General features: G+C 42.0%; 1 protein-coding gene across 1 annotated transcript in view; it reads right to left on the reverse strand.

The window, feature by feature from the left end:
- Nucleotides 1–22,639, reverse strand: part of adgrb3 (adhesion G protein-coupled receptor B3) — a 103,121-nt gene that overhangs the window by 21,316 nt on the left and 59,166 nt on the right. The window contains exons 8-15 of the mRNA XM_070840799.1: nucleotides 22,529–22,635; nucleotides 21,352–21,546; nucleotides 19,366–19,434; nucleotides 16,254–16,362; nucleotides 12,089–12,235; nucleotides 11,022–11,097; nucleotides 9,342–9,444; nucleotides 8,783–8,826 (exon numbers count right to left, since the gene is read on the reverse strand). Coding sequence (XP_070696900.1) covers nucleotides 8,783–8,826; nucleotides 9,342–9,444; nucleotides 11,022–11,097; nucleotides 12,089–12,235; nucleotides 16,254–16,362; nucleotides 19,366–19,434; nucleotides 21,352–21,546; nucleotides 22,529–22,635 — 850 coding nt within the window. The remainder of the gene's footprint in view (nucleotides 1–8,782; nucleotides 8,827–9,341; nucleotides 9,445–11,021; nucleotides 11,098–12,088; nucleotides 12,236–16,253; nucleotides 16,363–19,365; nucleotides 19,435–21,351; nucleotides 21,547–22,528; nucleotides 22,636–22,639) is intronic.

The raw sequence follows: 22,639 nt of genomic DNA on the forward strand, positions 1-22,639 counted from the left end.
CAAATTCCCACCCAGGGCCGACCAGGGCTTAGAGCAACAATAAAAAAGAAATAAAAAGAAAACCTCTTCACTGCTCCACCTCCTGTTCTGTAGCTCAGGACACTCGTGTAGACATTTTACATTCTTACATGACCGAAGCATCACAGCCAGTGGTTATGAATCTTAATTCAGTGAACAACAAATGTGGGGAAATCGTCATAAAGGTGACATATGAAGCCCATTTCCTCTGCTGGCTGTGGAAGGCCGATCAGACACAGCTGTAGCCCTGAATCATGTCTTAAAGGCCCAAAGTGGATGCATCATTCTGCTGATTTAAATTTTCAAGGATTACTTTGATGGCTTCATAAAGGAAGGTTCAAACACTGACATTTCATGATGATAAATAAATGTGAAGTCTGTGGAGAGGCTCTTTAAGTGTATATATTGTGCTGCACTGAATAATACGAACAAAGCAGCGACACTAAGAACCTCCACTAATTTGGACTTGGACAGATGGTAACGATCCGAATGTTTTAATACTGTGTATCTGAAGATGATTATTACAAGCTCTCAGATCTAGAGGAGATCCAAATGAGTGCAGGATGTAGAAAACAACAAGCCCAGCAGCAAACAGGGTAAAAATAAGACTCCATGCTGCTCCAACAGTTTACATAAAGCTTTACAGCACTGACCACAGCCCAAAGCACTTGAAAAGGTTAAAGGCCGTGATGAAGTTCCACCAAGCGTCACACCTCTTCCACAGCTCCACGCCCTTGTGGGCACGCTGCAGTTTCACTCTCAAAACTCTCTGACTGATTGTCAGAAAAAGAAAAGCCACCCTCCAAAACTAGTGATGAAATCGAAAGCGTGCGCGGTGCCTCTGCTTCTTGAAAACTTTGAGATGAATCCACCTCTTCCCCCCGGTGAGGACTCATTCCTCGACATGATCTGTTCTTAACTTCTGACTCGCTAGATGTTTGCTTCTCTTTTGCGCCACTGAGAGGAGCTGACAGAAGAGCGTCCCTGACTGGGGATTTATGTACGCCGCGTCTGATGCTTTGTCTGACCTTATCGGGACTCGGTGGCCTCGGAATATAAAACATCCCCAAGAGAAAGTGGCAGTGTTGATGTTAACCACAGTGAGGCTGATGACGTGACATTCATCAAGTACCCTGTAGCTGACCACTTCCTATCCATGCAGTGACGTATTGACAAGTTTCTATCAAAACTTCCAGCGCTGAAATGTGTGACAGGATTTCATCACGCTCCAATTTAAGCATATTTACATGTCAAGATGCGAGATGAGTGACAGCAGAGTGACAAAAAAGTCGACAAAGTCTTCGACACGTTCAGCATTTCATCCCTCGTGTCTTGCACAGACATCAGGCTTGTGTTCCTTGCTGACAGGTGAAGCTCCTCCAGCTACAGAGATCTTATTCCTAAACCCATGATGTGTCCAGATGTTCTAGCGCTGTAACCTCATGGTAGTCCAGCCAAACAGGCAGGAGAGGCCTTATAGACTGAATGACCGCACTTTTCAGCTTTGCATATACGCATCTGCTTTACTCACCATATAATAATAATAATAATAATAATAATACATTTTATTTATAGGAGCCTTTCAAGGCACTCAAGGACACCAAGCAAGTTAAAAAGTCAAAAAAATGTAAAAAACCAAGGGGTGGGAGCTCTGCAGAGTGATGTTACAGTGAGTAGGCTTGTTTAAACAGGTGGGTTTTGAGGTGAGATTTGAAGATGGTCAAAGTATTGATGTTCCTGATGTCCGGTGGGAGGGAGTTCCAGAGGCGGGGGGCAGAGCGGCTGAAGGCTCTGGACCCCATGGTGGTCATACGGGCAGGAGGGATCGTGAGGTTGATGGAGGATGATGATGTGAGAGTCTGGCTGGGTGTGTTTATGTGGAGGAGTTCAGTCAGGTATGGAGGGGCGAGGTTATGGAGGGCTTTGAAGGTTAGGAGGAGGATTTTATATGAAATGCGGTGTGTGACTGGGAGCCAGTGAAGCTGTTGGAGAACAGGGGTGATGTGACTGATAGAAGGGGTCCTGGTGATGATCCGGGCTGCAGCATGCTGAACCAGTTGCAGTTCATGGAGGGACTTGAGGGGGAGACCAGAGAGAAGTGTTTCTTCAGGAGGGGGGGGGGTAATCATCCAACAAGCTCTTTAAATTCATCACATGCCCACATCAGATTAGCCAGGCTCTGGGCCGGAGCTTTAAGAGTGCCTCAGGCGATGCACTTTAGGCAGTTTTATAAAGTCTTGAAAGACTGACAGACAAAGACAGGCAGAGGAGGGTGGGGGCAATGATGGGAAGTTATTCCATCCATCTTGGATCTCTTGATGACAGGCAATTTATATCAGCCTGTGGGCCACATTGTGTGTGTGTGTTAGCTGACTGAAGATAAAAGAAGAATGAGTGCATATTTTTATGTGGAGAGAAATCTCTTATTATTCCTGAATGGAACAAACCCCTAAAAAGGAGGTAGACAAGAAAGAGAGTCATTCATGAGGACATGAATGGCTCCACAGGTGCCCACAAAATAAAGGTGTCGTTCACCTGAAAACAGTTAATTACGCTGATTATCGCTGTGAGTTGAGCGTCAGTGCACCTCCAGCTGTATCTGTCCAGATCAGCTGGTATTCATCTCAACACAGTGTCAAATAGTGTGATTCTTCATTTAGAGCTAATATTTAAATCCTGCTCTCTCTCATGTATGAATCAATGCCACTGGTTTTACACATCAAGCAATATGTAAATACATCAGCTGAAGCCCATCAGTCAGAGCTGGTCACTGCATGGAGCTTCACTGAGTCATCACAGCACTACCACACAGCTGCACTTGTACTTGGTGCAGCACCTCGGGGTGTATCTCATGTGATTTACCCCAACTCACATCCTGTCCTCACACACACACACACACACACACAAACACAAACACAGCAATGCTTCCTGCTGTCAACTAATGCATGGTTAGTGTCCCCATCAGTCTGACATGAGTCCTTGCTGGAGCGAAGCTTGCAATTACAGTAAACAGCGCCCACATGGTTACTTCTGCTGCCTGCCGACGTCCTCTCTCAGAGATCACTGTAAAGTGGACAGGCAGAGGTCCCAAGCATAACCGGAAGGAGGAGGAGGGTGGTGGTGGTGGTGGTGGTGGGGAGTTGATTTCATTTCAAAAGAAGCCACCAGACATGAAGAATGAAGCGCTCTCACCGGTGTCGTCTCCCAATGTGCAGCGTCAACAGTTTGCATTCAAGACCAACCGAAAAAACAAAGAAAAATCTTCCCACATCTCTCGGACGGAATCTGATCAAGAGCGGGAGTGTAGCGAATGTGTCTGTCTGAGGGTCTGCGTCGGGAAAAAAGTTTGACAGCTGCTGATCTCAGATATGGAAATGTCAAAGAAGCTTGATGTCAAAGACGGAAACCATTAGAAAGCACTTTCAACACAAAAGGAAAGATAGAACTGAAAATCTAACTGACTTTGAAAGATAAAGCATCAAGATGTGCATTTTGAGGTCTAAGTCTGCGTCAGTGTTTCCGCTGTTTACGCGACTTAAGTAGCTCTAAACTTAAGTAGATCAAAATGGTGAAAGTGCAGACACATTATTAATTATGTATGAATCAGGCTTTACACAGACACAACTAGGATGACTGCAATGTCTCCGCAGCTAATGGTAATATGAATATCAATAAAATGTGATAATTACACACTGCCTGTAATGCTTTTACTGTTTACTGTAACTACATGAATAATTGTTCTGAATAATTCCCCTCATGCATGTTATATAAAGGGAATAACTAATTAAAATTATTAAGTGTAATCACACAATACATCCCCGATAAACTCGACATATTCTGGTCCAACACTTGTTTGCAGCCATAGGTCGAAGCGGAGGAGATGGAGGAGCGTTCTCTTGGTGTTTTGCTGTGGCCTGTTTGGCTCAAATCCAGAGTCTCCAGATGTTTGTAGAACCTGAAGCTGCAACAGCTGCTTTTCACACCTTGACACCTAAATGATTCATATGCTTTGGTTCCAGGGGAAGTAGAGTGTTCCTGGTTCCTGGTTTCTTTGTGTGAGATATAACTATTACATTAGTCGCTAGTAAAAACTGCATCACAGCGTCGGGCTACTCATTAGTTCAGATAACTGTGTTTTTGTTGTCACTCACTCTGTCTTTTATCGCCATATTTACACAATGTTTAGTAATCAAACTGCTTCAAGCGTTGTAATTAAACCCACCACTAAACTCCTCGGGGCCCATGTTATTTTTTATATCCTTTAGGTTGTTATAATTTCATAAATGACCTTGTGTGTTCGGCAGAGTAAATCATCTCAGCTGACTTGAGTAGAAACTGATTTTATAAGAGGGAAACATTTAATCCTGCGAGTCTCCACACACGTTTGGCCGTAAAGATTACAGTCTGTTTGGTGATACTGCACCAGGAAGAGATATTTAATACTTACAATAGCGTTGTAGCATTAATACAATTTATTACCTTAAGGGTTCTTTAGAGAGGAAGCAAAAAGGTGAAACAAGGGAAGGTAAATCTTAAAAAGTATAACAGTTGGTAAGAGGGCTGTGTGTTTATGGGAATCTTTAAAGAAGGGGCAAGACGCTGTTAATCCTGGTGTGGCAGTGGTTTCATGATCTACAAGCCTTTAATGATGAAGGTTGTCCTCTTCAGTTTAAGGTTTGACCTCTATTCGTCTCTGCTGGATAATCTGAGAGAGGACGCTGAAATATCTGCCATTAAAACACTAATGTGTCTTTCCATGCGCTGCTTTACAAGGATTCGGAGGATTTTTAAAAGCATCTAATTGCGGGGAAATGCTAGAACAAGCCTGTAATGTCATTCAATAACTTCATTCTTTGTGCCAGTGTGGTGGCTGCTTGGACCGACTACAGAGCTAAGAGTTGATGCGAGTGATTACAACACGCAAAATTAGATCAACAGATCTTTTCAAAACAATTAAAGAAAGATGAGAGCTAACCTTAGAAGCAGTCTCATTTAAACTCATGCTGGACACTAAAAATTGCCAAGATAGTGCAAGATAGTGTAATATTTCCGAGTAGATTGGTAGGTTCTTACTAAGCAAATATTTCTTTTTGAACACAACAGGGGCGTTAGCTGATCTAAAATCAGTGGGTTGCATTTAATATCTTCCTCTAGGCACAGCGGTGGGATATTGGTAATTTCAGGCTTGTTTGATAGCTGAAAATATTGACATTTGAAAGAGTAATAAAAGTTTATGCATCTGACCTGTTTACAGCTGCTGCTGTGGAGCCGCAGAACTGACAGTAAATGAAAAAAAAAAAAAAAAAGATGTTGGCTCTCTGGGTGCTCCAGTGTTTTTTCACAATGGATGGCTGCATATTAGCATGTTTATGTTCTTTATTCTTCATTCTATATATTTTCTTTACTACTTTAAGGTCACTGAGGCAGCCAGATGCAGCAGATCATCCCACAGCACCTGACTGGTGAGTAATTCTGTTTCTTTTACGTGCAAATATTTGAATAAAGATCTAATAATCTTGTCAAGACTTAAATATCTGATGAAATGATGCAGAAAAGAGTCTGTTTCATTGATTATATTCATTGTTACATTAATATATAGATCTGAAAGACTTACTTAGATCTTTTACATGTGTAAAAATATTAATACCACAGTTTCAGTAGTGCTGCGTTCAAATACAGGAATATTATTGGATTACTATTACTGATGTAGAAACACACAAGTAGCATTTCACACTTGTAGCTGGAGCTAATTCAAACTGATTTATACAGTATCCCGTTGCGTAGTATAATCAATAACAATGCGTCATAGATTATGAGCTGCCCTTATTTCTGTTCAGAAAACATTAACCTCTTAATTAACCCGTCTGCAGTCATAGCTGTCTGATCAATGTAGTGGAGGGAAAAGTAGAATATTTACTTTGCAGCAGCACTCGAGTAAATGTACTTGATGATGTACAATGCACATGCAGATGATCTAAAATACTGTATATCATTATGTTCATCTGAACTCTTTTTCAAATCATCCAAACTTCTCAGTACTGGTGAGGAAGAACTGTGCCACTGGCTTACTTTCCCTTAAACGGGAAGATTTTACTACATCAACTTATTCTCATTTGCGTTTGTTCAGAAATAAAAGCAGGAGAGACTCCAGCAGCTTATAGACTCACTTTTGCTAAAACAGAACAGTAAGTTGTTGTTTTTTTTTTCTAGTTTAACAGTTATTAGGATTTAACAGCACCTGTAAAAATGCATCCACTCGGTTCATTGTGAATAGCAAAATATGGGCAGAGAACAACACATAGCATGGATTCTATCACATCAAGCCACAGCTTCCAAGAGATGAGAAGCATATTGTCTTCTTCAAGCTGTCCTCAGTTTCTTACATAAACAGATAAATCAGTTTTTCCTTTTGTTGTCACGTAAGAATATTTACGCCTCAAGTTTCCCCCCCTGTGGCGAGAGCAGAGCGGCAGGGACTCAGGTGTGGCAGCTGTCTCGGCCCTGCAGCTTAACTATGGCTGCCGCCAGCGTTCAGCTGAGTGTTCGCATGTTCGGTGTCTGGACCACTACGAGTCAGTGCAACGGGCAACACAGAGGACACGCTTCTCCACTTGTGAACAACATTTTCATTCGGCTAATTGTTACAGTGAGCACTCTCATCTGGTTCGAACCGACATGGCTGACAGATGGTGTATTACCCCCTCAATGAGTCCTGAGAGTGGCTGCTATTGTGTAATAGGACAAGCCAACTGTTGGAAATGAACATGATGATCATACCGTGGAGTCATTCGCTGGTGCTCTGATTGAAATGACTTGGTGCAGATCAGAACAAAACGCTCATATTAAACACTCGGTTTGTGAAAGTCAGAGAAAGAGAATGGAGCAGAGTTGTCCCAGTTGTATCTTTGCTGTTCAAAAATAGACCAGTTGCCCTCAAATACCACGATAGAGGACAGACCATGCAGAATTCACATGCTATTTCAAAGTAAAAATAACAGCCTCATATGAGCCTAAGCTGTTTCCTCCACAGCTGCTGTTGAGGTTCACATAAATAAAACAGAACTGAGGTGAAAAACATCTCTGATTTCTCCAACTTCATTGAAATTAGACATGAAATACTTAAATTAAATGATTAGTATCTATAGGGTGCTGTTTTGTAACATGCGATGCAGGAAGGTGCTCTGTGTTAGAGAAATATTAGATATACCAGTCCAGTTACTCATCAACACATCTAAATATCAGATTGATCTCCAAATTATTAAGATTAAAAGTTCAGTTTAGGTTGATTTGGCGACGCCTGTGGTTACTAGTGACAACAGAAAGTGCCTTTTATAATCTGTCCTCAGGTTTAAAAGACACACGTATCAAGGAGACACAACAGAAGAGCAGCGACAACAAACCCTGGGCTGAGAGGATTCCCCTCATTCAACCAAACTTGTCTTCTGTTCCCAAAGTGCATGTGTGTGCAATCTGAATCCCACACAGAAAATACAGAATCTCCCAGTAATAATTAAAACGGCTATATAAAGAGAAACAATTAAAGAATGAAAATACAGCGAATGGCTATTGCTCAAAAATGCGAGCTCTAAATAGCATTGAAAATAGGGTATGCTATAATGAAGATTTTAAGGCTCACAACTGTAAATAATTCAACAGCTATCGGCTTCTGTTCCTTTTTTAAGTGTAATTAGTCAACAGTTGCCTCTGGGCTAAAGCAGGGAACAGGCCTCACTGCAGAGTAGCAGGAAAAGTTGACTTTCTGCGGGTGGAAGAGCTCCAACAACGTCAGCGTCCAGTGACACTGTGACAAGAACATTGCTGTCAAATATTAAATCTGCAGCTATGAAAATCAGTCTGCTGCAAACAAGGTGACATCAAATCCCCTTAAACAGCAGCAACACACCAAACTAAGGAAACAACTCCACCTTAATGTACAGCAGAGGTGACATTTTCTTGTGATTCTGTCTGGTGTTGATTCGTCCTCGTGATCATTTGAAGGCGTTAATCTGTGCTGCTGTTGTGGGGTGTTTCCTTTTGCTAATGCAGCTGTGTTTTGCATATGTGCTCATGACTTTTTGAGAGTTTTCCCTCTTGCTTTGTTACATAATTCTGCAGTATTTGCGGTTGGTGCTAAAGCACTTCAGGCAGTGACGATCTGGCCCATTTGTATCTCTGTAAGTTGTCTTATCAACACTCACTTGAGAATGAGCGTTCTTCAGATGTCAGATGAAGCTGACACTCGCTCCTAATTGCCTTCTGATCTAATGTTCTGTACAATGCAGCTCGCTTGTACAAATGTCGCAGCAACTGGGATTAACGGGGTGAACTTATGACTCATGAGTGTCTTACATTAAGTTAAGAGTCTCGACGAAATCACGACAACATATCCTGAACGCGGGGACGCTGCAGCGGTCCAACGTCACCAGCCCTGACTCAGACACTGAAAAACTCCAAACACGTAACCACCACTGGCTTAAACCAACACCTTAGAGCTCCAGCGAAGCATAAACATCATATAGTTTGCTTCACGAGAGCTGAAGTTATAGCTGGGCTGAAAAGAGCTCAGGAGAAATGTGCTCCTGATTTTTCAAGATGAGAAGAGAATGGACTCTGCCCCAATTTCAAAAAGTGTAATAAAGGTAATGTCAAAGTGCGTTATTCTGAAAACCACATCACTACTTTGATACCAAATAGAGTGAAAACAAACCCAGGAATCCCCTCAGCACAAAAACTACGTTAGAATAATGAAACTGCATCCACTTACATTATGGTGCTGTCCCACAGTGCACAGTACGGGTTCATTGTTCCCTGGAAGGCAGGAAAAGGACAAAATGTTTACCAGGTAACTCATCATCATCATCATCATCATCATCATCATTACAAAGCAACTGCATTCTTGTCCTTGCGTGTAGATTAGAATAAACTAGTGTGACGTTTCCTATCAGACACACACGGACTTGCTGACACGTTCAGACCAACATGCACTTTATCTCCAAGATGAACAAAAAAGCCTGGATCATAAAAGGGATTGTGCGTGTAATTATCTGACTGCAGCGTGCTCTCCTGACACCGGGTGCTTGCAAATTAATTATCGAGCCAATTAATCACCATTGTGTGTCGGCTAATGGTAGCTGATACGTGCTGTGGTCATTATAGAACATCCAGTCAACTGAAATAACACACTCTTTTCGGAGAATGGACCTTTAATCTTTACATCAAAACTAACAAAAGCAATATGCATTGGTCCGAGCAACATTTATTTGATCTTTGTGAAGATGTCAGTGACTGTGATTCAAAATGACAGCAGTGACTGCGGTGCTTACATTTGCCAGGTGAGCCAGTTCAATCTCCAGGTGGGACTCGGTTGCCTTGGGCTCAGGTCTCACAGTCACAGCAATGACCTTGGAGTTCACAACTGTGTGGTTCCTGAGTCAAACAAAGTTGGCAAAATATGAGAAAATGTCTTGGACGTCCCTGTCACACACCGTCTAATTGTCATTGAGGGTCAAATGCTGAACTATCACAGACGCAATGTGATTAATAAGCTGCTCATGTTGAATATTTAAGCTCATGGAGCTCACGGGTATAAAGGATGAACATCGGACAACATTTGCAGTGTTCAAAGCCTTAACCCTGATTTCACTTCAAACACCTGAGGTCTCTTTTTATGCTCCGTGAAGAAGCATTAGCACTTCAGGATTATGTTTAAGTGCAGAGTCAGTGAGACTTATGGGGGATCTATAAGGAACACTTGTACCCGAGAAGCTTCTGTGTGCACATTTCAAATTTAAAGTCCCTCTCTGTGGGCTTATCTAAAGATCTCAAATTTAGAGTGCAAGTTCTTCGGATTAACTTTTAAACAAGTCGGGTAAAAATCTAAGATATTTTCCAAATGTGGCAACCATTTAGTAACAGGAGGGTTGAAGAAGCTGCCCAGTAGATGTCAGAACATCCAAACAGGCCAGAAAACAGGGAATGCAAGTCTTTGTATCTTACACTCTGAAAATCTGGCATTACAGTCGTTTCAAAAACCATCTCCAGCTGTTGTATAGTTGACACAATATTCTTTTCATTAGAAGCTGACATCTTTAAGCGCTCCCCAGCAGTAACAGACCTGTCAGCTTCTCAAAGGAAAGTAGAGGTGAGACTGCTGCACACTCCTGTCCTGCCAGCACCACTTCAGCTGAGAACGTTTCTTGTCTGACTTTGTCGTAGGGTGCAAATGGAAATCAATGGAGTAAAAGTATAATTTCTTTAGTTCTCCACTCTTAAGTGCACCGAGAGACTTCTGACATTTGGAGGGGAGAAAAAAGTTATTTTCCCCCTGTGAAACTTCACAAGCTTAAAACTAAAGCAAGTGGAGAATCCTCAAGGCTTCCGCCGTGGCCACTCGATCTGCTTATCCTCCTGTTAGTCTCAGGAGAGGGCGAGCTTCAGTGCCCCATTATGAGCTTGTCTCCACATGTGCACAGAGGGCTGCTGCTCCACCTGTGACAGCTGGCCTGGCCGGTCCTGGAGTGACCGCTCTGTCCTTGGGACGATGGTGCCAAGGACTGGTTGATTGGGGTCTGACACCAGGTGTTTGTTCGGGACATCCCGCTGCTTTTCCAGGCACTAATGTCATCCTTAATTAACTACATATTCCATGCTTCAGTGAATATGTTTCATTTACTGAATGAGCGTCAACACAAACACACTCAGTTCTTACAGTTCTGTAAAGGCAAAAATCTGATGTTTGTTAGAATTATAAATGAAAACTCCTTAAAAATCATACAGGGAAGGTATTTGGTTTTCTGTTTCTCCTGTTGAACCTTTGAATTTCACGTTTTTGAAGAGGAACATTTCCGGGACATCGGAGTCAGACGCAGGCTGTTTTTAAGGCTTTAAGACATCACTCTGAATGAAAATGAACTGCCCTCCAGCTTCCAGCAGATTAAATGCGTCTCATATTTCTTCTTGCCAGCAGACCAGAAAAGACAGACAAGGAGATATGCTGCACTTACTTTGGTGAAGGTAGCATGAGTCCAAGAGTCTTGTAGAGAACTGTTCCCAAAATGAAGACAGGTGATCCTTCCATGTCTAAAGAGATCAATGAACAATTCATTAGCAGGATTGTCTGGGTTTTTTATACTGATAGACTTCCTTTTTTAAAGTATCACCCCAACTCATTATACATGACGACCTTGTTACCAGATTCAAAATGTCTGTGCAGAGTATATTTAATACAATAACCAACTATCGACTAGCATTAACGTTTTAAATGGGAGTAACACTTGGCTGAAGTGCGAAGCGCTAGCTTGCAGAGCCAGTACAGTTTCTGCCAATAACACTTTAGGAAAAAAGATTTTTTTTTTTCACAAGGAGCACTTTTTTTGCAAATTTTTTTATTTATTTTTTTCCATCAGACTTTGTTGACTCCAGAAAGAGAAGTGGTAAATTCTCCTGTAGAATCAGCTTCTTACACCGTCCAAATTAGAGTGCCTGGGATTAGGCACGTGGCACAGAGTCCTAATCAATTCCTTGTTTTGTTATCTTTGATATATTCCAGATAAGACTGATTACACCAATCAACCAAATTGTCTGGCTCTGGATTGCAATATACAGCCACGACTGGCAGTGTTTGAAAGGAAGCTGAAAATGCTGAGTCGATGGAAACCTCAGTGACTGAACAAGCGCAGGCAAGCAAACTGGCTTTGTTCAGAGGCTTGTAGCATTATTTCACTTTCCCAAAACAAGGACTGATGTGGCATAAAACATAAAGAAAATACCTTCTGTGGGAGACTGCTGCGTCTTTGAAAGTCTTATTTTAAGTTTTCAGGCAAAGTAAACTACAACCATTCAGCTTCTGCTGAGATGACTTTACTTTCCATTCCTCGATCATCGTCTATTCACTAACATCTCTACTAGACCATCTAGTAGATTCTAGAAATGTTACTGCACGTTTTATACACAAGTAAACTTAAAATAAATAGAAAGTTAGTACATGGACACTGTATGTGGCTCAAAGTCTTAAAGAAAGTGTATTAGACTACAAGCAGAGTAGCTCTGTGAAATATATCCAGTCACATACCTGCTGACTGGGAAACAAAGAGGCCCTTTGGGATGACCACTTTATCTTCTGAGTTCCTGGCCCAGTCGACCATGCCTTTACGACCCTTCATGGGGAAGTTGATGTCAGTCATCACAGACACTGCTGGAAGTCTCTGGATGCTGGCCACTGCAGAATTCAAACAGACCAACGAAGAAATACTGGTGATCAATACGCTTGAAAGTATTTATGAGTTTGTGGATGGAGAATCGTCCGAGCTCCAATTAGCAAAAACGCATGTCATGTGTTTTTCCTGCCTTGTGAACACTGTTCCCATTTGAGCAACGGACTGAAGTATGGAAAAGTATTTATATTGATGAGGTGAATACTGTGTATTACCAGTTTAGACTGATTAGTATCATTTGTTCTCAATCTCTTGATCAGTACTGATGATAGCAGCTGTCTGCGTACAGGAAGTGTGTAAGATACATGAGTGAAATGATATGTGAGTGAGTTTTCTATCTATTAATTATAATCCAGTAATAGAAATCAAACTCGTTGTATATAGTGAGGCTGAAAGAGTTTTCAGCTTTGAAGCCTTAAATGTGATGTAATATTGCAAGTAACATCATTCTGAACAGAAAATGTAATTCTACCTGGTTTCACCTGCTAAATCTCAGCTTGAACATTGCAGGTTATGTAAATATGACAGCTGAAACTTTCATCCCTCAGAGGCTGTGCAACTAAACTGCTTTACTCTTGAAAAAACAGGCTCTTACATCCAAGTTCAAAACACAGAACTGAAGCCTGCTATCACTCCTAAACTGAGAGGCAGATGTTTAAATTCATCAGTACTTTTTAAGTGTGGCAGGACTTATACACTTAGTTTGTCTAACTGAACTGTGACTGTGAACAAAAGACATCCCAAAATGGACTCCAGCTAGAACCTGACGACCGGTAGATAGGTAATCTCCTTAATCACTCTTTCCCCTGCTCACCGCCCAGCTGACGTGCCATAAAACGCCAGTGCACGCACTAAGGCAATGACAAGGAAAATGCCCAGGATCAACTGAAAAGGCCTCAGCATTACAAGAGGAGGATAAAGCTGTGCTGTTCTCTACCTGGTATCACATCCCGTCCCGGTCAGGTGGTGCTTCAGCGAGGGGAATCTGAGGCTAATCCTACCATTGATGCAAAAAGCTCTATTGTTCCTTGTGCTCTGGCAATAATGCAATTTGAATCTTGGCAAGACTCCGTGTATGAGAGAAATCTGTGACAGAAGGTGTGTCTGTGTGTTTCGGATGATCCAGCAGCGGGCATGAAATCACAAAGCACCACCAGACCTGGAATTTTCAAAGAGGCCTGTTCACAGCACCAGATGTCGGGAGCAAGAGTGGTGAGCGTGTGTGTGTGTGTGTGTGTGTGTTTATGTGTGTGTGCGTTGGTGGTTTTAGTCACGGGGCACACTGTGAAGCACAACAGGGTGCTAGCAAGACTGTCATTCAGAGTTGTGGGTAATTCTGCAGGTAAATGGGGCTTTGCGGAGGCCCGACGGGGCTAGACAGCACAAATAAAGTGATAATTCAGGATTGTGATGCTTCTGAATACTGATTCAGTGCGCTGAGAGTATTCTGTATGGCTCATTTTAATTAGAATTATAGCATTGCTCATTACATCTGAATGGGTTCATAAGAGGTTCAGCATTAACTAAACTGTTGAAGTTAGACAACACAAGCATTTTGCACGGAAAATAAATTGAGCATTTAGAGCCATTGTGTGCGTTTAGTGCCAATTAATCACTATTAATGTCAAAATATTATCTTGACCATGAAATCCTGCCTCACAATAAACAACCAGAACAAAAATGTCAAATGTACGTGATGTATTTCACCTTCAAAGCGGCGTTCAATATTTTAACATGTCCCACAAGCTTCGCTACGACCTCCGAGCGTTTGCTTGTAAGGAGAGAGAGCAAGCTGCTGGAGTGGACAGCCTTTTTCAATCAAGGTTATTTGACTAAAAGTAGGAGGACAGAGGACGATGCACTGGTGACAGCGAGTATTTATCTAGGTGTCAAGAGGCTGCCATAAATTAGTGACGAAATGATGCCGCAATATCTTACTCAGCCAGATGCTGCTCCCCACTTGGCTTCCACCGGTGGAACCACAGAAACTTTCCATTCCTTTAATCAAAAGGGAAAACGCGGCTACTAAGACACTGTGATGTAGGATTTTAAGGCCTTATTCACATTTGTTGTGTTCACTGGACTTACAAGTGTTATTTTTTACGTACAAATAACATTGCTGTCCTTACAGAGAGCAGGGAAGACAATTCAATTCAGTTAAATCAATTTTTAAACCGAAGCCCCTTTAAATGCAGTAGTGCACCACCATATATCATTATAATCACTAATGATTGACTGCTTGTGTCAAGTTTTAGGTCTCAGTGAGTTCATTTTCATATCGTTTTTAATCCAATTGAAACTAATGAAATTAGAGAACATTATGAAATGTGACATATAATATATATTGGAATATAGTCTGATTATGTCATTCAGCGCTGAAACACGATGCTTAGTTGTTTACCAGAAGAGTTTCTGTGTATCTGTATACTCTGAATGTCTGACAGACGGTCACAGTTTAAGTCGTAGTCCCAGAGGTTTGAGGAGAAATCAGTCATATGTCTAACTAATATAATAAGAGTCAAGTATTTCATATTCAAGTGAGGTTATGCAACACACACTGCTGCTCGGTTAATTTGTATGAATCTGGATAAAACCCTTAGCTGTCAATTTAGAGTCAATTTCATAGAATAGATTGCACATTGTGTGTAGAGCAGAGGTCATGCGTTAATGCTTTCTCAAGCGTTAAGTGGAGGCAATGGCACTGAGACTGGACGACTACCATTAAGCCAAATAGGAAGAAATATAAAATAGGACAAGGGCACAGAAATATTCTCACATCTATGAAAGAATTCATTAATGCTTGCCATTATGAAGTGCATTCAGGCCTTATTACCAAGTGTCCATTACTTAATTTGTCTTTCATAGTGTTTCATAATGGCATTTTGATGGGTGCATTCATTGTACCATGTTTGGTATGCTATTCTTGCAGGCTACCTATTCATCATTATGGAAATCACATAACGTAAAGAGCCACTGAGTGTGAGTGTTTGCTAGAAGTGGGTCAAATGTTAGCTTTTGTTATAAATACAAGGAAGAAATCTCACTCCTCCAGAGGAATCGCCAACCAGCACAGCTGTACATGTTCACATTCGCTTGCATGAATAAATCACGACCGCAGTTCTATTATTCCATTCCAGTAAGACACCATTTATGGCTGAGTAAGAAATGAAATGCCACAGAGACCTCAGATCATCCAAGAGGCTGTGCGACAGAAGCAAAAAGAACCCACGAGAACATTAGGGAAGAGAAATATTGCTCAGAGACTCATACCCAGAGACTTTTTTTTTTTCCAAAGAGGGTGAGTTATAATCTGGACCACAATCAGTGTTGCAGAAAAGAAATGTTTGCAAGCTCATTACAGCTGCAGAGTCTAACTTGTAATTTCACTTCCAATTTTACAGCCTTTTATCAGACACTCCCACAATATTTTTTCCCGTGACTGCTAATCTTGCAAGGAACTGGCAAACAATCTTTTTTTTTTTTTTTTTTTTTTATGCTGCTGCACTTCTGCACCACATGCTTCAGGGTACGCTCGGCTAATCATGATTTTCTCAAAGCAGATGTTGCACTGCGGTACGGTGCAACATCAGACAGAATTACTTCACCTTCAGATATGCCGTAAATATTTATTTGATTGTTGCAAAAAACCCTGTTTAATGCGTCTGTCTATGAAGAATGAAAGTGTTCGGTAGAGCGTACATATGTAGTGCTAGTTAAAGACAAGCTCTCTTATGGTGGGGGTTCCTTCACTACATGCTCCTGATATTGGATTGGGTGTTAAGTGTTTTCATAGGAGTTTAGCACATTAAGACCACAAGCTCAGTTTTAATTAACATTATTGATTTGCAGTAATTTTACTCCCCCACCCTTACCACGCACCATTTATCCTAAATTAATGATGGTGGGGAAACTGACACAAGGAGTCAGCAGAGCAGAGGGATTATGTGTCCGTGTCAAGCAGAAATAAACGGTAGAAGGAGCTCGGCGGCGGTGGGACGGGGGCAAAAGTGGGCTGATTCTCACCCAAGTTCCCCGTCATCAAATAGGCGTTGTGGAAATCCTTCATGCCCAGTCCGACTATGTGGATGAACTCCTCTATGACCTGCATGAGCTCCACTGCTCCGGGATAGATCTGGACAAGATTAGAACAAAAAAAATAAGGTGAGAAGACACTTTAGATTTCTACGCCACCGACATGATTTCACAAATGCAGCAGCAGTCGGCTGAAATAGAAAACACAGGTGACAAAGAAGGTTATAGATATATTAAGAAATACATTTCAGGTATGTATTTGAATACACGAGCTGTAAAGAGCATAACACATAGCTAAAGCAATGATGAAACAAAAGAAAAAGAAGGAATGCATTATAAAAAGGCCACAGAGGTAAAAACATTTTAATTAAGTTTAAAACGTCTTGAGCTTTCACAATTTTGCACATAATTGAACTAAATGTTTATATAACTGTGACTGAATGATCTAGAACTGAAAGAATTAGTAAATTAATTGATTCCCTGAGTGTCAGAAATGTATTTGGCCTCCATGTTGCCAATCATTTAAGTTGTTTTCAAAGCAAATTCTTGTTTCAGCTTCTTGTTTTCTTTTTTGAATTGGTGGTTTTACATAATAAGCACTTTTGATAAGTAACCTCGAGTGTTGTGGGACTTCATTATTTCCTGACATTTAAATCGATTCATCATTTCATCCCTAATAATTTAAATAATGGGCAGCGATAATTGACCCATCCACGTGACGTCAGCATCGGAGCTACGGCCATCGAGTTTTCACACACAGTTGCTGGTTGGCTTCACTCCTGAACGCCTCTGCCAAGTCAAGGGTGATTGTTGGGTTCATGTGACGCTTGGTGGACATGGGCGCTCAGCGAGGGAACGCAGAGCCAGGAATCCAGCACCATGGACAGCTCCAGTGACACTGCCGGTTGGGTCAGCTCTTTCCTCCGAGTCGATAAATCAAATGGACGCTAATCCAATAATTGACCTTCAAAAGATTGGACCGCTGTCCTGGCTGCCAATTTAGTGGTGATGGGTCAGATCTAATAAGAGGCTTTTGATTTGGGGTCCTCCAGCTTTGTCCCGTGACTGTTCTACTGTGCATACTGATTGTAGGACTGTGTGGCTGTGCCATACGTGACGCTAACTCTTTTGTCGAGTTGTCACAGCATCAGCAACGCGGCACAAAGCTGTGACAACCTTTCAAAATGTCTGTATGAGAAATGGGTCATGTTGTACGAATTATTATTGCAGGACTTTAACAAACGAGTGAGCACATAATGATGATGTTGAGCAATTAGAAAGGCCTTTGAGTGGCATTAAGCGATTAACACCTCACTCTTGGTGGATATTCAACAAACACCTGAGGCAGGTATTCCCCTCCTCTGTAACACCTAGCGTTGTGTGTGTGTGTGTGTGTCTGCACATGCCGCTACATGTGCCGCTGCTAAGCCAGGCAAGCGGATCAGTAATGCTGAAGTTGAGAGCCTCTGACACAGCAGAGTGAAAGCCATAGTGGGGGAGAAAAAGCACATCACGTCGCCCCTTCCGGCATGTCTGACGCACAGTGCAGTCATGCTCATTCGTGCCGGTCTCCATGGCAACCATGAGATGTGAAGGCAGTGCAGGGAAATGGCTGCAGTGGAGGTTCTGTAGACAGAGCTCTTCCTTTGCTTGCCATGGTAACAGTGACAGGAGGTGAATATATAGTGATCTCTGCACAGAGCCAAGTCTACAGCCAGTGAAACCTCATAGTGAGGTGTTTCATGTGAGTGTCTTGAATGTCCACGGCACGCGGTGTGTGGGTGCTGTGGAAACTGAGCTCTGAACACTCATTAATGCAAAAAAAAAAAAAGCCAGCAAGTGAGAAAAATTGATAACTGTGAAGTCCAAACATGGTCTATTGAAATTCCTCGGCACTGCTTAGCCAATGGTAGAGTGCCGAAACTGAAGCAGCACTCCTTAGACAGGCACATTAATAACTACAGAAATAATTAACACGTATCTCTTCGGGGTGTTCAATCACAGAGACAACTTTTCCTATTCTTATATTTTCTCTGCTCCGTCTGTCTCTGTCTCTGACGCATTCTCACTGATGAAACTGCTCATTTGTGAGCTCCTCTCACCGACAACCTACCTTTGGGGCCTGCCAAACTAAAGCTGCAGTGAGTAAACACCTAATTACTGCCTGTAGAGACAGTCAAGACTGGCACTCCTGGCAGAAGTTGAACTGCCTGTGTTCTTCTACCACCTTAGCTGAAGTCAGGCGTGGGGAGACGGAGACAAAAAAAGAGATCTGACTGATTTTAAGGCTCCACCTCAAGTCATGTGTCAGTGCAGGCGATACCTAATTTAAGTCAATTTACCAGTGGAGGTGACAACAGAGCAGATGCCCTCTGCAGACTCGCAGTCATCACAGATGGTATCTCCGTGAGAGGCTAGATGTGCGTGATTTCAGGGTTCAGGTTGTCTCAGACACCCGTGGCAGGTTTGAAAACAAAACTTGCCACCTCTCCAGCTGAGAGATGTGTCCAACAGAGGACGTAGCCAGAGGCCAGTCTCCAAGGATGCACACAGTGTCGCAAACTGTGGTGTTGTATATATTTTGATCCAGAGTACATTAACTAAAGAGCTGTAGTTTGTTCATACTGCTATGATGGAGAAGTCAGACAGGGAATTGGAGTCACAGCTGCTGTGGTAAAGGTAATAAAAGTCTTTGTTTCTATAATAAAATTCATCAGATGTAATGGTTTGATCACAGTTGTTGCCATAATCTCTATCAGCTGGGTCAAAGCGTCTGTGTGTCTGTGTGTGTGTGTGTGTGTGTGAGTCCTGCAGTGTTAATGGTTGGACAGAGTCTGTGGCACTGCTGCTGCCACCAAGTGGAGCTCTGAGGAAGTGGCTCTTTAAAACGAGGCAGATGTCGAACACGCTAAGTGACCCCCCCCGCAATGATATGTGCCAGTGTAACATCATCTCAGCACAAACCTGATTTCCTCTTTATCTCCTCCATCCACATGGAGCGACTGCAAACAAGCTCTGAGTTGATTTTTTTTTTTTTTTGAGACACTGAAACACTTAATGCAGCAACCTGAATTATTTAGAGACTGTACAGCAACAAGCTTACCTTTTGCGCATCTTCCCATTTCTCCTTATTTTCCTCCTCCAAGAGGTTACTGATGATTTGAAAGAAGTTCTGTGGAGATGATGAAAAGGGGAAAATGCATAACACACACAAGTATTACAGTCACTGCAGCAGGAGGCTTTTTTAAAACCATGACACATAAACACTACGCACTCAAAAGGGACTGTTATGGATAAGTCACATCTCTGATTTCAGGGATTTCTGTGTAGGAATAATCACAGTCCCTGCAGAGCTCAATCGCACAAGGTCATTTTCCACTGAAACCACGATGTCAAACCATCTGAGCAAAGGTGGCAAAAAAAAAAAAATACACCTTGAGCCCCCCCGCAGCTTGGAGCAAACACGTAACGCTAGAGGAGAGAAGCACAAGCTGCAATCAGAAAAAAAATTAAAAAAAGAAAAAGATGAAAGGGAATGTGTGAGCAGCTATGTGGATTGTCTTCTTCTGCAGTGGAGAGCAGGGGCTGCTTGGGGTGCATGCCTGCAGTAGTAATAAGACCCCTGTCTGATCTTTAGCCTTGTTATTTCGTCTGGTCTACAATGTGCCTGAGGGAGTGGCTCTCTCTCTTGACACAGGCTATCTTGTTTTCTACTTGAATGCTTATGCTCCCTCTGGTGGTAATGTGCCCACTTTAACACTGCATTAGCGCAGAGACACACGGAGGGGGTGGGCTGGCTGACTGCTCTTCTGTCTGCCCACACACACTATAGAGCTCTCATAATAACCACAGACAGGATACTTTCCTCATCTCGTAGATTTTCTAAGGGCGGGAAAATGGCTGAATGGGCCCTGGGTAAGACCATCCATGGCCTGCACATCTGGGTTTTATCTCTGCAGAATATTAGACTGTGCTCGTGACATTCAGGGAAAACTCTTAATAAATGTGCAGAAAACTAAGGGAAAGAGCATCCCTCACATCAAAATACCACTGCACTTTGGACATGCGTAATGAAGTGAGTTCAACATTTAGGTGATTTAATTCAACACATCCTAACTTAGCAGGACAATCTGTGTGCCAGCCAAACTGAAATGATGCCAGAGCTCAAATTAAATACCTTTGTTGTATGTTATGTTATGATTAGTCTGCTTTTTTATATCTTATATCACATTTTACTCACATCCACTCCACCAACATTATGGGTAATATTTGATATTAAAAATATCCAGTAGGACATTTTCATATTTAATATAATAATATATAAATGCTGGGAACACCGCGGTGTTATGGGGCTTTAAAAAATAAGAGAACTTTCATTTTATTAAAATGGCTGATGGGCAAGACTAACACTTTTCTAATTTTCCCAGTGCTTTTACATGTACAGGATATCAATGCAGAAGAATGACAACCAAATAAGATTCATACAGCTACAAAGCTGTTGACAGTTGACCTTCTTTGCTGTTTCCACCAGAGAGCAAGTAACATTTACTCCTATTCTGCTCATTTAAAAAAAAAAAAAAAGCATGCCAAGGCCAAAACTAAACTGAAATAACTAAACTAAATAACTAAAACAAAACCAGTTCAGTTGAAACAGACGTGCCGGACAGCACAAAGAGGCCAGACAAGGGTGTCTTTGAAAATGACACGGCACTGAGGACATAAATTATCTTATTGGTGTTGGAGGAGGAGCTTTGGCTATAATCTCCATCATCCTATTGACATAAAGAGGATCAAGACTGCAGTCAACCCCAACATGATGAGATGAAACAGCTTAGGATGTGGAGGAGATCTCCTGATACAATAGAGCCATGGGGTGCATTCGTCAGCCTTTGTGCTATTTCAGACATGCCAGAAAACGCTTTTTCTCATGTATTACAGCGATCATAGTGAAATGTATCAGACATTATCCTCATCCAATTGATTATTTTGTCAAATAGACGTCGGCTAGTAAGCCACTATACAGTCGGGTATAAATATATTTCACAGAGATCCATGTCTGCGTGATAAAGTAAGCCCACTGTGCACTCACTTGCACATCATCTGAAGACGGTTCATAGCTGGCTCTCTTGAAGGTCTCCGTCACGTTGCGAAGGATCTCCACTGAAGACAGCAGGTCACCAGCGTAGAAGTTCCTCCTCTGGGTCAGGTCCAGCAGGTTTTTCGTGACCTGGGACATCCCATCCCCTGCCAGCATCCTCTGGCCCTTGGCAAGGTGCCCCTGAACCTCCAAAAACAGGAGAAGACAGAACTTGGGGCATCGGTGTCCTATGACGGTTTTTGAGATACATGCTAAGCTTCGCATTTGGAGCAAATGGAGTGAAAAAAATCGTGAAGAAAGACTCGACTCTCCGAGGCCCTTTATGTGACACTTATATCTAAGCCAGGCTGAAATGTATTCTGCCTCACGGATGTTTTGAAATGAGCCAATACGAATAAAAGAGTTAACTGGAGCAGAAGACACACATTTAGGCAAAAATTGCACAGTAAAATGACATTTCACATCATTGCACAGGGTTTATGTCCATAAATACACGTTCACAGGTGCAGCGCTATACAGTACGTGCTATCTCAGCTCTTCTGAATTATTTTATTTTTAACAGTGATGGAGGGCTACCAAAATTAACTATTCTAGTGCAAGTGCTGGTGTGTTTCCAGACTAAAGACAAACACACTGAAGCAAAAATGTATTTAAATGGACACACAGACTCTGATAAACACATATGTTGTGTGATCTCATCAGACATGATGTGAAAAAAAGGGTGAAAGAGAGATGAAAGTGTTCACACCAGCTTGTTTGGGTGAGAAAGTAGCAGATAGTCATTCAGGGAGTTTCCCTGTCTTTGTTATCTGGTTGATGGTCCAATACAAAATTGCATTGTAATGGAGGTTATTTAAAATGTAGTAAAGTGAGGAGGTGTAAGCGAGGGGAAAAACACTTCTTTCAGAAGAACAAGCTGAGGCAGAACGACAAACACGGACGAGAACATGCCAGAAACTCTAAATCAAAGAGTTTAGGGACTGGAGGGTGACCGTATATTACACAGAGAAAAATGGCTAAATCAGTGTTTTAATTTGCTCCTCTATTGAAAGTGGTTAATCTTTGGATACGGTGCGATGAGAATGGGGGGGATGGGGAAAACACTAGGGAGGTAATTTATGATGCATTGGAAACAGAGGCTGTGAGAGGGAGCTGACTTTGCACCTACTGATTGCTGCAAGTATCTGAATTCATTTGTTATGCATCGAGCATAGCTGGGCTGCTCCCAGAAGGCCATACCACGGTGATCCAAAGAGCAGCGTCGACTAGTGGTGCCTGT

The sequence above is a fragment of the Pempheris klunzingeri genome, chromosome 12 (assembly GCF_042242105.1).
Source record: "Pempheris klunzingeri isolate RE-2024b chromosome 12, fPemKlu1.hap1, whole genome shotgun sequence".
NCBI classification, from domain to species: Eukaryota; Metazoa; Chordata; class Actinopteri; order Acropomatiformes; family Pempheridae; genus Pempheris; species Pempheris klunzingeri.